Source organism: Hyperoodon ampullatus (assembly GCF_949752795.1).
Source record: "Hyperoodon ampullatus genome assembly, chromosome: 12".
Taxonomy (NCBI): domain Eukaryota; kingdom Metazoa; phylum Chordata; class Mammalia; order Artiodactyla; family Ziphiidae; genus Hyperoodon; species Hyperoodon ampullatus.
Genome location: NC_136925.1, coordinates 50,808,734 through 50,826,175, shown reverse-complemented (window position 1 = coordinate 50,826,175; position 17,442 = coordinate 50,808,734). Strand labels below are relative to the sequence as shown.

The window sequence follows — 17,442 nt, the reverse complement described above, 5'->3', positions numbered from 1 at the left end:
GGGATTTGGGGATTGACGTGTACACACTACTATATTTAAAATAGATAACCAGCAAGGACCTACTGCATAGCACAGAGAACTATACTCAATATTATGTAACAACCTAATGGGAAAAGAAATTGAAGAAGAATAGACACACGTATAACTGAATCACTTTGCTGTACACCTGAAACTAACACATGGTTAATCAACTATGCTCCAATATAAAATAAAAATTAAAAAAATAAAGTCACTAGTGTATTTCCATATAAAAAATAAACAATTTGAAATTTCCTTCTAAAATAATCAAAATAATATGGTAGTGACATAAAGACAGACCAATCAATGGAACAGAATAGAAAACCCAGGAATGAACCCTCATATATACAGTCCAAGAATTTTTGACAAGGATGCCAAGATAATTCAATGGAGGGACTTCCCTGGTGGTGCAGTGGTTAAGAATCCACCTGCCAATGCAGGGGACACGGGTTCGAGCCCTGGTCCAGAAGATCCCACATGCCGTGGAGCAACTAAGCCCACGCGCCACAACTACTGAGCCTGAGCTCTAGAGCCCATGAGCCACAACTACTGAGCCCGCGTACCACAACTACCGAAGCCTGCACACCTAGAGCCTGTGCTCTGCAATGAGAAGTCCGCGCACTGCAACGAAGAGTAGCCCCTGCTCGCTGCAACTAGAGAAGGCCCACGCGCAGCAACAAAGACCCAACTCAGCCAAAAAAAAAAGACAATTCAACAGAAAAAGAACAGCCTTTTCAACAAACAATGCTGGTAAAAACTGTATACTCACATGCAAAGAATGAAGTTGACTCCTTACCTTATATCATATACAAAAATCACCTCAAAACAGATCAAAAGCTTAAACATGACAGCTAAAACTATAAAAATCTTAGAAGAAAACACAAGGGGGAAAAGCTTCATGACAATGGATTTGGCAAAAATTTCTTGGATAACACCAAAAGCACAGGCAACAAAAGCAAAAACAGACAAATGAGGCTACCTCAAACTTAAAAACTTTTGCGTAAAGAACACTATCTAGAGTCAAAGAGTAACCCACAAAATCGGAGAAAATATTTGTAAATCATACATCTGATAAGGGGTTAATACCCATAACATACATTAAAAAAAACTTCAACTCAACAACGAAAAACAAGCCACCTGATTAGCAAAGGGCAAAGGACTTGAATAGATATTTCTTCCCCAAAAAGATACACAAATGGCCAATAAACACATAAGATGCCTAGCATCACTAATCATTAGGGAAATAAAAAGCAAAACCACAATGAGGTATCACCTCACTCATTAAGATGGCTATTAAAAAACAAAAATAGGGCTTCCCTGGTGGCGCAGTGGTTGAGAGTCCGCCTGCCGATGCAGGGTACACAGGTTCGTGCCCCGGTCTGGGAGGATCCCACATGCCGCGGAGCAGCTGGGCCTGAGAACCATGGCCGCTGAGCCTGCGCATCCGGAGCCTGTGCTCCGCAACGCGAGAGGCCACAACAGTGAGAGGTCTGCGTACCGCAAAAAAAAAAAAAAAAACCCAAAAAATAAGTATTGGTCAGAATGTGGAGAAACTGGAACCCTTTTTCACTGCTGGTGGGAATATAAAATAGTGCAGCTGCTATGGAAAACAGTACAGTGGTTCCTCAAAAAATTAAACACATAATGACTAAATGATCCTAAAATTCTACATATATATCCAAAAGAATTAAAAGCAGAGGCTCAAAAAGATATTTGTACACCTATGTTCAGAGTAGCATTATTCACAATAGCCAGAAGATGGAAGCAACCCAAACGTCCACTGACAGATTAACAAATGGATTAACAAAATGTGGTACATACATACAAGGGACTATTATTCACCCTTAAAAAGGAAGAACACATGCTACAATGTGGATGAAACTTAAAGACATTATGCTAAGTTAGACTAGTCACAAGAGGACAAATACTGTATGATTCCACTTATATGAGGTATCTAGAATACTCAACTTCATAAAGACAGAAAGTAGAATGGTTACCAGGGGCTAAGGAGGAGGGGATTAGAAATTACTGTCTAATGACTATGAAGTTTCAGTTTGGGAAAATGAAAAACATTCTGGAGATGGATGGTAGTGACAGCTGCATAACAAGTGAATGTACTTAAATTAAGGTCACTGAACTGCACACGTAAAAATGGTTAAAATGGTTAATCTGAAAATATATGTATTTTACAACAAAAACCTAAAACTAAAATGGAATAAAAAACTCCAACAATAGAAAAATATCAAGTATCTAAAAATAAATTTTAAGAATACACAAGACCTTTAAGGAAATATTAAACTGCAGAGAGACAGTGTTGTAAAGATGTCAAGTCTAATTAAGTTAACCAGTACATTGACTTCTCTCTCAATTAAAAAAAAGTTTTTGGAGACAAGGTGAACAGATGCTAACACAACCAAATATTAGGTACTAAAGTTCATTTCATAAAAATTATGTAACAAATAGCCAAGAAAATACTGAAAACAATGGAGAGAGAGGTGTTAACCCTACCTTACGCAGACAACAGAATTATAGTGTCTACAAGAGTTTGGTACTAAAGAAGGGATACTCAAATAGCTGAATGGACAGACTAGAGAGAACAGAAGCAGAAGCAAATCTATTTGAGAATTTAACAGGTAATAAGTAAAGGCAGCATTCAAATCAGGAGGAAAAATTAGGAGGGAAAAGGATTAGTTAATAAATTTTCCATTTGGAAGGAAAAAACAAAAGCTCAATGCTAACTTAATGTTACCTCACTCTTTATAACCAAGTTTTTGAAAGCATCACATAAAAAACCCCAGAAGTCATATAGGTAAAAATTAATAAATGTATTTATGGAGACTACTAGCTGCCTACCCTATCTTGATTTCTTTTTCTTTTTTATTTTTTAAAACTAAAATTGGGGGCTTCCCTAGTGGCGCAGTGGTTGAGAGTCCGCCTGCCAATGCAGGGGACATGGGTTCGTGCCCTGGTCCGGGAAGATCCCACATGCCACGGAGTGGCTGGGCCCGTGAGCCATGGCCGCTGAGCCTGCGCGTCCGGAGCCTGTGCTCCAGAACGGGAGAGGCCACAACAGTGAGAGGCCCGCGTACTGCAAACAAACAAACAAACAAACAAAAAAACTAAAATTGTATATATTTAAGGTGTACATGATGATTTAACATATATTCACACATGCACAGTGAAATGACTACTACAAGCTAATCCACCAAACTAAAAAGCTTCTGCACAGCCAAGAATAATCAATAGAATGAAAAGACAACTTAATGGAATAAAAATATTTGCAAATACATATCTAATAAAGGATTAATATCTAAAATATATAAGGAACTCTCACAACTCAACAGCAAAAAGATGCAACCCAATTAAAAAATGGGCAAAGGATTCGATTAGACATTTTCCCAAAGAATACATACAAATGGGCAACAAGTATGTGAAAAGGTGCTCAACATCACTGATCATCAGGGAAATGCAAATCAAAACCACAATGAGACATCACCTCATACTTTTTAGGATGGCTATTCCTAAAAAAACAAAAAAACAAACCAACAAGTGTTGGTGAGGGATGTAGAGAAAAGGGAACCTTTGTATACTGTCGGCGGGAATGTAAATTGGTAATGTCATTATGGAAAATGGTATGAAGGTTCCTCAAAAAGTTAAAAATAGAACTACCATATGATCCAGCAGCCCTCTTCTGGGTATATACCCAAAGGAAATGAAACCAGTATCTCTAAGAGATATCTATGCTCCCATGTTCACTACAGTATTATTCACAATAACCAAGACACAGAAACAACCTAAATGTCCAACAAAGAAAGAATGGATAACGAAATTGTGAGATATATACATACTTTATACATATATTGATATATTTTATACATATATACACAATGAAACATTATTCAGCCTTAAAAAAGAAAGAGGGGCTTCCCTGGTGGCGCAGTGGTTGAGAGTCCGCCTGCCGATGCAGGGGACATGGGTTCGTGCCCTGGTCCGGGAAGATCCCACATGCCACGGAGCGGCTGGGCCCATGAGCCATGGCTGCTGAGCCTGCGCGTCCGGAGCCTGTGCTCCGCAATGGGAGAGGCCACAACAGTGAGAGGCCAGCGTACCGGGGAAAAAAAAAAAGAGATCCTGCCACTTGCAACAACATGGATGATCCTCTAATTTCTTATTAACGACACAATTTTGTCTGATGCTACAAATACATTTCTCAGTCCCTCTTAGAAACAGAGGTGGCCAAATAACACATCTGGCAAACAAGATATAAGCAAAATGGATTGAGCGGAGCTTCCACAAAAGCTTCTAAAAGGGAGAAGACTCAAAAGTGTCAAAGCCCTACATCTCATATTCCTGCTCAGAACCTGGAGCCAACGGCTAGAGCTCCAATAATGACTGAAGTAGAGGAACTAAGTATGGCTGAAAGGTTGAGAAGGTCACTCAGTATCTTCAGATGTAAGAGAAAAATACAGTACATCTCTGTTTTGTTTAAGCCATTGTTGTCTGGATTTCTATTACTTGTGTCTGAACTTAACTGACAACAGACATTTAAAAAATACAATAAAGTTGAAAGCTTACTAACATAAAAATATATCCAACATTTATAACAAACAATTAACTGCATTAATTAAAATTTTTCTAACAAATCAGTAAGATGAAACACTCAATGTGAAATTTGGAAGATCAGATCTCATTCATAATAAAATGTAGAGCAAAATAATGATTTTCACTTATTAGACTGGCAAAATTTTTAAAGTTTAAAAATAACCACTGTTGGTTATTCGGTAGTAGCTATTAAAATTTAAAAATGCATACATCTTTTTCTATCTTAAAAGGACTTTCCCTCTACCTTACTTCCTCTCAATCTACCCACCCCATCTGTCTTTTCATTCACTGCAAAATTTGACAAACAAATATTTTAAAGCCCCCTTCTCCAATTCAGGGCCATCTACTTACTCTCACTAAAATTTGGTTTCAGTTTTTGTGCCTCTACTGAAACTGTTTTTTCTAAAATGTCAAATGCCAAATTCAATGCCCTCTTTTCAGTCCTCATCTTCCTACACCTCCCTGTGGCATTTCATTTGGCACTACTAACACTCCCCTTCTTAAATGCTCTGCTCTTATGGCTTTGAAACTATACAATGGGTCTCCTATCTCTCATATTTCTTTTCAATTGTCTTCCAGCTATCAAGAGGTAGTGAGTTTTTTAAGTTTCCATCCTTGATTATGATACCTTTTATACTCTTTCCTTAGGCAATCTCATCCACACCAATTTCTCTAATTACTGACTTTATTATGTATAATGATTATCGCAACTATGCCTCTGCCCCGACCATCTCAAATTTCCCACTTGAATTTTTCAAACATTAACATTTTTACACAATGTTCTTTGACTTACTCACTTGTCTCTTTCAAACCCATCATCCTACTCCTCCAAAGTCAACTTTTTCCTGTATTCTCCATCCCGGCATGCCCTGTCCCCTCTAAGCTACCCAATTAATTTTGTCATCAATAACAAAAAGGCAAATTAAAAATTCTCAATTTTAACAGCTAGTAACTTAAAGGGGAAATATTTAAAAGATTTCCTTTAAAAATAAGAGAAAGGGATCCCATGATCGCTGCTTCTATCTGACACCCTGAGGTGTCTTAGCCACTGCAAAAAATGAAACTGAAGGTATAAGGTTCTGAAAATAAGAACAAAACTGTCATATCCAGACACCTATGGATGTACACTGAGAGAATCCAAATCAGTAAAATGATTAGCTCACTGGTTTATTATCAATATACAAATGTTACTTGTGTTTCTAATTACCAGCAACAGCAATTATTTTTCATTAAAGGATCCCACTTAAAATATCTATAAAATCTAACAAAGCTGTACAAGATCTAACTGCAAAAAATATAAAATTTTATTAAATAACAAAATGAATTTAGAAAAATGCCTTGTTCCCATGAATATATCATATCATAAAGATACCTATTTTCCCTAATCTGATTTACAGTTTCAGTACAATTCCAATAAAAAAAATCCTAATAGGTTTGCTTTGTTTTTTTCTTTAATGGAACTTGATTTTAAAACATATATGGAAGAGCAAAGACCAATAGTAGTCAAGGCAGTCCTAAAGACTAGGTTGCCCTCCCAAAAGCTTTATAGCTACAGTAATTAAGACATGTGATACAGGAAAAAGGATAAATTATCCAGTGGAACAAAATAGAGAACCCAGACACAAAAACACAATCTACATATAATTTTGCTTATAAGACAGAGGTAGCAACACCAATCACTAGAGGAAGAAGAAACTGTTCAATAAAGGGGCTAAAACAACTAAATATGGAAAACAATGAAACAGGATCCCTTATACCACACACAAAAATCAATTCCAGTGAATTAAAGATTTAGATATAAAATTCAAACCTTTAAAGTTTTCAGGAAAAAAAAAAAGGAGATGGAAAAGTATTTTTCTCTCCTTGGGGTAGGAAAGCAAAAACATCCTGAAGAAACAAAGAACATGAACCACAAAAAAGGCTGATATATTATACTAAAATTAAGAACTTGTACTCATCAAAAGAAAGTAAAAAAGATAAGCCACAACTAGGAGAAGACAGAGGCAACACGTACATCCAAAAAGATGCAGAATTACAAGGAATTCCTACAAATAATAAAAGATAAACCACCCAATAGAAAAATCGTCAAACATTTCATAGAATACGAAACACAAATGGCCAGTAAATATGAAAAGGTGTTTGAACACATTATCAGGGAAATATAAATTAAGACCTCATTGATACAATATTTTATATCCACTAGATTGGTAAAAACTCAGAAGAATGAGAATATCAAGTTTTGAAGAGACAAATTAATGGGAAATCTCATGCATGGCTAAAAGGAGTACAAGCTGATTTGACTTTTTCGGAAAATAATTTGATCTTGAGGTTGAGCATGTCATACCTTATTTTCCAGAAATTCTACTCGTCAATGTAAGTGTAACTACCTTACAGAAATTTGTGCTTATATACACCAGAAGAGGTGTATAAGAAAAGTCATAACAGCATTTGACATGGTTGATCATCTCTTTCTTGAACCATTTTCTTCCATTAAATTATATGACCTCACTCCCTTGTGTTTTCTCCTTTCTCACTGTTCCTTCTCAATCTCTCTTGCTGGCTTTTTCTTGTCTTCATATTGTCTAAATATTAGAATATCCTATCTTGCAGGTCCTTCTATCTTCATCTGTCTCTCTGGATGATCTCATCCAGTCCCATGGCTTTACCACTCACAAGGTCCAAACTCCACCTTGTATGCCAGAGTCTTACACTATTCTAAACAACCTATTCAACATTGCCACTTGAAGGTCTTGGAGTACAGAAGTTATTCATGCTCTTCTCCTTTCCAGCACTGCACTTCCCCAGCTCCTTTGAAATAAGGTGTGGTCGTATGACCAAGTGTGGTCAGTGAAATGCAAGCAAAACAAAACACGTCTGAAGTAATACTAACGATCCATTTGTAATCTCAAAGTTAACATGGCCAAACAGAATCCCCACCTGCACTTCTCCGAATCTCCCCGCATCTCAGCAAATGGTACCATCATCCATCTGTTGCTCAGGCCAAATACATGAGTCATTCTAATTCTTTTCTATGTCTCCTCCAACTCCAGAAAATTTATCATTAAGATCTGTGACCTTGCCTTCAAAGTAGATATTACATCTGCGGCTCACCACCTCCACTGCTATTACCCTAGTCTCAACCATGCTATTTTCAATACCATAGTGGAAAACTGTGATAGTCTTCTAACTAGTTCCCTCATTTCCAATCTCCTTACCATGCCCTAAGGCCCTATACCATTTGCTTCTGCCTACCTCTCTGACCTCACTCTCATGTTATCTAAAGATAATCCAACTACATGGGCCTTCTGAAATCATATGAACATGCTATGCTCAAGGCCTTTACATTTTCCATTCCCCTTTGCCAGACCCATCTTTTCTAATCATTCAGATCTCTGCTCACATATCACCTCCCCAAAGAGGTTTCATCGTCACTCTACCTAAAATACAACCAATTCCAGTCATTTTACATGCTAGTTATGAATTTACTGCGCCAAATTCATTCTTCAATGTCTGCTCTGCAAATATGGAGCTGAGTCTTAAATATCTTTCTTTTCGAGCATGGTGTTAAGCTTTGTCATAGAAGATACTAGAGAGATATAACAAGAGGAAGGGATTACCCTTCCTGGTTCCAGTGTGTCCTTGGCAGGTTCCTGCTGTGCAGGGAGGTTCTCCAGCACCTAGCTCTTGCAGTGCACAGAAGGCAGCAGCACCCTAAGGCCAGGAGCTTCCCCCAACACTCCCTCTCCCTTGGGAGGCTTCAAATCAGAGTATCTCTGGCCAGACATCTCTCCATGAATAGCTTTCTAGGGTACCCTAGAGCATAGGCTAATAAACATGTTCTTAAAGGGCTAGACAATAAATATTTTAGGCTTGCAGGTCATAAGGTCATAACTCTGCCCCTGTAGCAAGAAAGCAACTACAGACAATATGTAAGTAGACTGAGCATGGCTATATTCCAAATAAACTTTACTTTTAAAACACATGGTTGGCCCACAGGCCATAATCTGCCAACCCCTGCCCTAGAAAGCATATTTCCCGGCAAGTTCTGAAGGATGGATTTCTAGTAAGTCCCACTAGTGTGGCATCAGTGAAGTCTTTGCCATTCAGTGAGATATGGTCATTCTCTCTCCAACAAGGTCTTAGACTTCAGGGAAGGGCTCTTACTTGGGCACTCGCTCTTAGGCCTACCAGTGATGGCTGCTTCTTATAACTGCTATTCCTATCTTCTTTAGAGTTTTCTTTACCCCAATTCTCCTAATATAGTTATCCTATTAAACTTTCTCTGTTCAAAATACTGTGTGATTTCTGTCTCCTAACTGCACTCTCTCTTTACCCTGCTTTGTTAATTATCACTAACTGAAATTATATTATTTGTGTTTGCTTACTTTTTAATTATCAGTATCCTTCACTAAAATATAAGATCTATAAAGGCAGCTATTTTGTTAACTACTGAATGAATTCCTACTACCTAGCACACTGTCTGGTTGTTAACAGAGTCACAACTATTTGTGAGTGACAATAAATGAGTCTTTGATCATAGTGGACCAAATTGTATTTTTAGAATTTCAACTCTTGGATTATATATATCAAATGAGGAGATTAATGCGCCTTGCTTATATTGCTCTCTCTCTCAAACACACACCACCCTAACTCACTAATATTGTTCTGTGTCTCTGCTTATGGTATTCCTTCAGTCTCTACTTCAAAATTAATAAATAACTTTGAGTGCAAAATTTCTACCTTACTGCTGTTTAAACCTGTGACGCTTAAGCACTGCAACACAGAACCCTCCCTATGCATTTTAGAAGGGACAAAAAGCCACTATTACTCAGTAGGGTGAGAAGGATGGTAGCTTCTCTTTAGGCCTAACCCATAAATGTTAGCAAGCTTCCAAATAGTAATTGTTTCTGCTCAAACTGGTACTCTTGATTATAAACGTCCCAAATACTCTTAATAATAATCTAATACTTCAGCCCCATTACTTTAAAAGTTTCCAGAATAGAAGTCTCTTTTTTAAACAACCAGTCTATAATTTCTTAATGTGTACCAACCATTCCTTGTGAGTCTCTAGCTCTTTCTCTTACGTATACAAATCAGTCAACTTTTCTGTAGGTCCATCTAAAGTGGATTTAACCCCTATTCTGCCACATTTGTGGCTTTTCTTGTTTTCACTTGAGAGTACTGCTGGGAAATTCAAAACAATACCATAACACTGGGAAGTCTAAAGATCTGTTCAAATTCATCCAAAACAGCTAGAAAACACTGGACAAATTCTGGTTTTTCTCCCTTTCCCTCCTATTTCCTGATTTATCTCTGCTGACTTGAGATGGATAGGGAAGTAGAGACTGCCATAGGGCACAAAAACGTGGAACACATGGGTATGAAGTCTTTGGTGGAAATCACTTCTTGGTATTCTCAAGCAACCTGAAGAACTGAGACAAAGGCAAGAACACTGGTAAAACAGTGACTTTCCAGTTCTTTCTTTTTTAATATTGCTTCACTTCAACATACACTGAGTATCATTTATCAGTAACAGTAAAGGCTGTTCCTTACGATGGCAAGAACTTCCATTCAACTTCCACAACTTCTTGTCCCTGAAGATCAAGTTTCCCCAGTTGCTACCAAACTAAACCTGTGCCCTCTGTTTAGGACTCTGTTACATTTAAAGCAGCTTTAGGTTGTTCAACAGTACTATCCCTGTCCTCGATTCTGGTAACAGACTGCCTACCACAGCCAAAATAGCTATAGGAAATGTAAAAACAGACAAAAAAAGAAAGGAAAAAGAAATATCAGTGGGGAATCTGGGGGATGTACTGTATGTTTTAAAGACACTCAGAATCTAAAGACATTTCTATTATTTGAGTCTATAACAGTATAATTTTGATTGTTCAGAATATTATATTTCTACAATTAATGACATCAATGGGGGTATTAGTTCATTTCTGTCATACTACAAATTTCAAGGAAAACTGAAGTTATATAAGTCTTCAGGAATATTAAGCCAAGCTTTTCAAACTGCAGTTGGTAAGTGTTTTCTCCCCTTGCCTTACACTCTAGCTAGAGTAAATTGTTTTCCACAAGTGAAAACAATTGCATAAAAGATTGCCTCCTTTCCAAAACATCTGCTACTTCTAAAAGGTCTTAATATGATTTTCACTCAGAGAGTACAAATGCTAAATTACCTCAACAGAAGTCCAGCAAAACAAGTTTGAAGGAAACCAGAAACAACCATAAATAGCAACTTCTAAAAGATGAGAGTAAATTATTTTGGTTTTTCCATCTAACATCATTGTTCAATTAAAGTTTTACCTTTCATTGTTAACACTGTTTTCGGAAAAATCTGTGGGAATGTAAGACAACTTCCTTAGGCAACTAAGCACAGTCCAAGACATTAATCCAGAATTGTCCACTGACTTGTGGAGGAGTAACATTTGGTATAAAAACTAAATATTGTGACGACCTGTATTAAGTGTACGGCCGCTGATGGAAGAATGATCTGGGAGCTCAGAAATCTGTTAGAGCCCCACCTCCAATAATGCTAGCTTTGTAATTATAGATAAATAATCTAACCTAAGCTTCAAATCTACATAATGAGACTAAACCAGATGATCATTGAGATTCTTTTCAGGCACCATTCCACTTTTATCAGTTCTACCATTTCCATTACATAGTCCAAGGATTTCACTGCTCCATCAAACATTTATTAAGTACCTACTGTGTCCCTTGGCACAGATACTGTCCCTGTTCTCACTGAATTTATATATATATATATATATATATTTTTTTTTTTCTTCAGTACGTGGGCCTCTCACTGTTGTGGCCTCTCCCGTTGCGGAGCACAGGCTCTGGACACGCAGGGTCAGCGGCCATGGCTCACGGGCCCAGCCGCTCCACGTCATGTGGGATCTTCCCGGACCAGGGCACGAACCTGTGTCCCCTGCATCGGCAGGCGGACTCTCAACCACTGCGCCACCAGGGAAGCCCTGAATTTATATTTTAATTGTCCCACTATGTATTAAAAAATGAGTAGCCAAAACATAAGCTTAGACTTAATAATGGAAAAAAATAAGCATGATTTTTAAGTGGTTTGGCTTAGAATTCATAAAATGATGCATTTACGGATTAGTATGAAACTCTACACATTTGATACGGCCCATAAAATTAAAGTATTATTAAAATATGTTGGTTAATGAGAATTTACTAGACCTGCTGACAGAATACCCCTTAAGTAAAACCAATTTCCAATATATTTAGGTAGCATTTCTAGGCAATAAAAACAAGAAGGCCCACCCAAGACAAATAGGTGTGATAAAGTCAGCTTAGGAGTGGGGAGACTCTCGGTCCAATCTCTTACACATGCACAAGGCTGAGTAACTGCAGTCTGTGCTGATCCATCCTTGTCAACCTTTAATCCTTATGACTGATGAAAAGCATGAGACATCTGTTTATTTTTAAGTGTATACTGGTGGCTGGCTTCCTTATTTTCACCCCTTCTTTGTACAACTGTACAGAATTCATCAAATGCCTAATGCACAACATCCACTCGATGCTACTGACCTTCAGGAAAATTAAGCCCTAGAGGGAGATAAAAAAAATAAACAAATGACAGCAATATAAGGCAGACTGTGGTGTTACAGTAGTCAAAACTTCACGTACTCAATATAGTGCTCCCTGTTAAGATAAAATAATAAAACTGAGGGTTCCTAGCATAGGAAACAGAACAGAAAAGGAACAGAAAAGAAAGTGAGAAAGGGGAGATAACATTTACTCAGTACTTAACAGGTGCCAGGCACTGTGCAGGTAGTTTTCACTTACTCTTTTCCAGGCCTCTAAACAAGATAATATCCAAAACAGATGACCATCTACAATAAGAGAACTCCACTCCCCTTCACAAAACGATTCCAATAGCCTAAGTGTATTGTAACGCAAATGCTGTTTATGTAATAATCATTCTAATTAGAATCAGTATTTGGAACTAGAGGGGGGTCTTGGATCACCTAAGTAACCCATTCATCTTATGGACGACGACACTTGGGTCAGACGAGATAAGGAGCCTGTTTAGTGGCAGAATTGGGATCAAACCAATAATCAAGACATCTATCTATACACCACACTGCCGGCAACTGTTTAGTGAAATTCAGTGATTCGTTTTTGCTCTTCCCTATGTTACTGAACACCTGTCTATTGGCACTTTTACTAAAATAATCATAAAATTCCGTTTATAAAAATGGCTCAGAATCGCGAAAGAATAACGTACCATTTTCTATATAATATTTTCAAGCTTCCTGATAAGCAGTAACCTGCGTTTGAACATGTGCCTCCTTCCCTGACTGCCGTCCTCATAAAGATCTCAGATGCGAGGCGAACTGTGTGTGTTTTAGGGGCGAGAATCAGGTCGCGAAGGTAAAGACTGCCTCACATAAACCCCGCGTTTAAGATCCCGGCCAGAGCTGCCCGTGCCCCCAGCGAGCCGCAGCCCGCGAGCCCGGCGGGAGGACGGAGGATGAGTGTGCAGTAACGTGGCTCCCGCTCCCTCGGCTCGTCGGCAGCCCTCGTTCCGCCGGGCTGGTTCCGAACGCCGCCCGGGTCGGACCGTTACGGGGTCTCCCGGGCCGCGGCGCCCCGCGCGGGCCGCCCCTCCCCCACCGCGGCCTGAGCCAGCGGCACCGGCCGGGACCCCCGCGGCTCCCCGCGCGAACAATACCGGGGTCCCCCGCGAGGCTGCACGCCGAGGCCCGTGCCACCCCGCCACCCCCGCGCCACGGGCCTCACAGAGGGCGTCGAGCCGCAGGCCGCGAGAGACAACCCCGCGGGAGAGAGCGAGAGAAGAGGACGTTAGTTAGGGGGTTCGGAGGCCGCCGTGCCCTCACCCTTACCTGACTCCAGGTGATGAACTCGTTCGTGTGCGTTTCCTCCACAAGCGTCCACAGCTTGCTGAGGAAAGCCGGCACGTTCGAACTCTGCTTCATTGTTAACGAGGCGCAGGAATTCCTAATTCTACACCCAAACGCGGCGGTAGCGGCGGAGGCGGAGGCGGCGGAGGCGGAGGCGGCGGCGGCGGCAGCAGCTGCTCCCAGAGAACGCCCACAACGCAGGCGCAGCAGCTCCCGGGCCCCGCCCACCTCGCCCCGCCCCGCCAGGCGCGCAGTGAGGCGGGGTAACCGGGCGGCCGCACGTGACTGACCAGTCTCCCCGCTCTGCCTGTGCTCACTGGTCCCGCGCCGGTTCCGTTGCCGACCAATCGCAGGAGCCGACCGCACAACAGAGGAAAGCAATTGGATGCTGCTGATGGGGAGGGGTGGGAGCAAAGGGGGACGCTGCTTTCTCATTCGCCCTGTCTATAGGAGCTCTCGCTGTAGCGGATCTTCTGCTTGGAGGACTGTGTTTGGTTGTTTCACGTGGAAGCAGCTTTGGATGTTTGGGCTATGGCTGGAAGGCTACAGAAAGTCCTCAGGGGCATTTGAGTCATAAGTTTGGTAGGCAAAGTGTGGGTTGCGCCAGTCAGGCAGGAGGAAGGAGTGTAATAGTTCACACGGGGGGAAAAAAAGCAGCTTTCAAGCATGATTTGCTAGGCCCCAAATTGAAACTGTGTTAATAATAATGAACCGTGTCCTTAAATTTTCATTAGGAAAAAAATCGTTCGTATAAAACACATTTATCAAATAGAGGAATTTAAATGTCACTCTTTACTAAGCACGTACTACAGTGAACCAAGAACTGTAATAGGCAGCTTACACGCTGTTTAACAGACATGGAATGCACACTGTGTGCACAGCATAAAAAGAAATAGTATCATTTATTCTGTTTTAATGAATTAAAATAATTGTTCCTGTAGGTACTTTACAGGTATGTTCTTAAGATAATTATCCCTGTATGTCCTTTACAGATTTGGTGTAGTGGAAAAAATATTGAACAAGGAGTCAGCATATGAGTTTAGACCCAGCTTCAAGGACACATTAGTGGATATTTAATTACACTGGTAGTGTGTGTAATTAGAGCTATCCCTTAATCTGTCTGTGCAGGTCTTTCCCATCTCCTCATTGGGAATAAAACTGTCTCTCTTTTCACCCCTTAAGATAATATTAATAACATAGGAGGGCCTCCCTGGTGGCGCAGTGGTTGAGAGTCCGCCTGCCGATGCAGGGGATACGGGTTCGTGCCCCGGTCTGGGAGGATCCCATATACCGCGGAGCGGCTGGGCCCGTGAGCCATGGCTGCTGAGCCTGTGCATCCGGAGCCTGTGCTCCGCAACGGGAGAGGCCACAACAGTGAGAGGCCCGCGTACCACAAAAAAAAAAAAAAAATAACATAGGAGGTTTGAAAATATAAAGAATTGTACAAAATTTAAAATTTTTTATGAGTCAGAATGTAAACATAAGAATGTACAAACAAGTCAGAGATAATAATTAACATTTTATAAGAAATTCAACATAAGATTGGTTTATCTCCTGGGTACATGTAATTTAATACAATAAAAAATAAAATACATACAATTTCCAACAAGCATATATTTATTGAAATTTGTGTTTGACTTTGTGTCTAGCAATGATCTGTTTGCTGAAACAAAATCAGATGTGTGGTGGGAGACATCCAATAAATGAACTAATATTTGATGAGCACTTACATATGCCCAGGGTTTTACATATATTATATCATTTAATCCTCACAACAACCCAGTGCAGTAGGTCTTATTATCCCATTTTTCCAATGAAGATTCTGAGACTCAAGAGCGAGTTTACCTATATCACAGCTAGTAAACAAGAGAGGGTATTTACACTCAGGCTTTATTGAGTTTGAAAGCCTATGTTCTTTCCATTGTATAATGATGACACCATCTCAATACTTAAGATGTTTATACTCTGACTTAAGACACAAGACAAACACAATGATGAGCAATCATTAATATTTTTTAAATAGCTAAATTTGTCATATAACTAGTACTGAAACATTTAGAAAGACAGAGTTGAGTGAGTTAAGGTCGTAAGGGAAGAATTCTCAGAGGATGGGGACCTTAAGTTGGGTCTTGAAGTACAAACGCATTTGGCTAGCTAAAAAGAAGACAACACTGAGCAAAGATGGGGAGGCCAATGAGCACCGTCTGCCTTTGGAGATTGACAGCACAGGAGGTAGTGTCTGAGGAGAAAATGTGGCACACTTTCATGGCATTGTATTGTTTCCATCTAAAAACAAAACAAAATGGTGTGTTTAGATACAAGCAAAAACTCCTCTTTGGGCATTCAACCTGTGTAGTTGTAAGCCTATGCTTAGTAGGGCCTCTTACTTGGTTTAATGCTCTGCTGTCACCATCTTGAAATTCTTAGTTTTTGAACAAAAGACTCTGTATTTTCAAGTTGCTTTGGGCCTCTCAAATTACGTAGCTGGTCTGCTTCCAATATATTACACTTATAGACCAGTGGTTCTCAAACTTAAGCATGTATACAAATCTCTTGGAGGCAGAAGACTGTCAATATAACAGATGATCAGGTATCACTTATAATACTCACGAGGCCAGCTATGGGGTTATTAACCAGATAATGTGATGATGGCACCAGGAAATAGATGATGTGTCTAAAATCAAATGTCTGGGGTTGGAATGGAAACCATGTCTTTCATAGTCTGAAACATATGCTTTCTTCCTTTATACCAAGGTGCCTCAAGCTTTAACCTACATCAGAATCACCTGGAGGGCTTCTGGAAAAACAGACTGCTGCTTCTCCCCCCCTCCCCAGCTCCACTCAGTAGATCTGGGGTTCAGGCTAAGAATTTGTATTTCTAACAAGTTCCCAGGTAACACAGAAACTGTTGGCCCTCGGACCACACTTTGAGAACCATTGTTATATAGGAAAAATTAGTAAACTGACTTTCCCTTGCTAACATTTACAGACTTATTGCTACTCACCCTTCACCTCAACAAAATCCAGACTTTCCAGGAATAATTTAAACTACTGTGTTTTCTTTTTCTATGAACATAATCTTTAATATTTATTGTAATTAATAAACTCTTTGAAAACTTTAAGTACTGATTAGAGACATTTTGTGGAAAAGAAAATCATTATTGGCTCGTTTGCACCTAAATATAAAACGGAGAAGGGAAGAAAACCAAATCAAAGTAATTCACAATTATTTGCCACCTACAATATTCCACAAATATCAGAAGAAACATATTTGAGCCAGTGTCAACAATTTTGAAATGTTTACAATATTAGAGGATAAAAATGTCACTTTCTTAAAGTGAATTGCCTCCTGTTGGCTACAAATTAGAAAAGTTGGAATATTTCCATGGCTCACTTGCAGCCTGGAATGTAAGATTTAGAAGATATAGAATAACATTAGAAAATATGAGTGACCCAGACCTTTGCCTAGGAAATAGAAAAGCATACTGTGGTGTGCAAAGTGTCTGATTCAAATTGTATAAATTCTATCTAATCTATTATGCAAAACTACTTGGAGTCGGCACTACAACCAGAACTAGCTTGTAATTATTGTTTTCAAGGATAGCAAGACTGAAGCCAAAGGCTAACTGCATAGAGGTTTCCAGCTATTTATATTCCTATCTGGACCAAGTGTTGATTTTCGTCAATTTTGGAGTGGCCTATGGGGCCTTAAGCCAATCACTTGACACCTCTAAATCTTAGAATCTTCTATGTAAAATGTGAGTAAAAATACCTGTTATACTCACTTCACAGAGTGGTTTTGAGAATTTGATAAACTGCTTCTTCCTCCAGTTCACGCTCACAATCTTTACAGAGATCTTTCCAAGACACAAAACTGAAAAGGTCACTTCCTGACTTAAAACTGTTCAGCGGCTTCCCATTATTTTCA

At 39.5% G+C, this 17,442-nt stretch overlaps 1 protein-coding gene across 3 annotated transcripts in view; it reads right to left on the bottom strand.

The window, feature by feature from the left end:
- The window catches only part of HSF2 (heat shock transcription factor 2), a gene marked incomplete at both ends in the record, with an annotated part of 36,346 nt that extends 22,748 nt beyond the window's left edge, over nt 1–13,598 (bottom strand). For 2 of the 3 annotated variants that reach the window (XM_079716826.1, XM_079716827.1), the window contains one exon: nt 13,497–13,589. In XM_079716826.1, coding sequence (XP_079572952.1) covers nt 13,497–13,589 — 93 coding nt within the window. Of the gene's footprint in view, nt 1–13,496 lie in introns of all 3 variants that reach the window. The other variant, XM_079716828.1, reaches the window with a different exon arrangement.
- Nucleotides 13,599–17,442: the final 3,844 nt, after the last annotated feature.